This window comes from Sinocyclocheilus grahami, unplaced genomic scaffold, assembly GCF_001515645.1.
Source record: "Sinocyclocheilus grahami isolate Dianchi unplaced genomic scaffold, SAMN03320097.WGS_v1.1 scaffold7408.1, whole genome shotgun sequence".
Classification (NCBI taxonomy): domain Eukaryota; kingdom Metazoa; phylum Chordata; class Actinopteri; order Cypriniformes; family Cyprinidae; genus Sinocyclocheilus; species Sinocyclocheilus grahami.
In genome coordinates, this window is record NW_015511457.1 from 23,560 (window position 1) to 24,163 (window position 604).

At 37.6% G+C, this 604-nt stretch overlaps 1 protein-coding gene across 1 annotated transcript in view; it reads right to left on the reverse strand.

The window, feature by feature from the left end:
* Positions 1-288, reverse strand: part of LOC107577835 (B-cell lymphoma 6 protein homolog) — a 2,158-nt gene extending 1,870 nt beyond the window's left edge. The window contains exon 1 of the mRNA XM_016263866.1: positions 87-288. Coding sequence (XP_016119352.1) covers positions 87-247 — 161 coding nt within the window. The 5' untranslated portion in view covers positions 248-288. The remainder of the gene's footprint in view (positions 1-86) is intronic.
* Between the last annotated feature and the right edge of the window lie 316 nt (positions 289-604).

Sequence of the window (604 nt, forward strand, 5' to 3'; positions counted from 1 at the left end):
ATTTTTAGTAAGCTTTTGGGGTCTCAAATTAACGTATTTCCACTACAAGAAAGCATGTAACAAATCCAAATAATCTTTAATTGCACCTGCATGCCATAAGGACTGTTTTGTGTGCTCGAAACTGTTGTCTGTTGACCAGAATCATGACATCTGTAAAGATATCTCTGCTACGCAGTCGGTTCAGGTTGAGCAGAACATCACTTGCATGACGCGTGAATTGGATGCAGCTGTCGGCTGCACAAGCCATTTTTTCAAAATCTGTTAGGGAACAAAGTGAACCGTGAATGAGGCAATTGGTGCTCACTACACTATGCGCTAAAATCAGAGAAGTTGGGTATTATTCTTACATCACACAAATCTTTGAAACTCATATTAGCCGTTTAAAAACTTCAGAAACAAAGGCAATACTGTTATTCTTTGCTTTTTTTTAGGGAGGTATGTCAAAACATCTATTAAGAATATAGTTTTAACCCTGTTATGCATCAAAAATGTGTCAATGTGTACCTCCTCTGCTTTTCCTTTGACAGAGGAACACAAAAGGAGACGTTATGGAGAATGACAGCCTAAGTCGCCATTCACTTTCATTGCAACTTTTTTTTTTTTT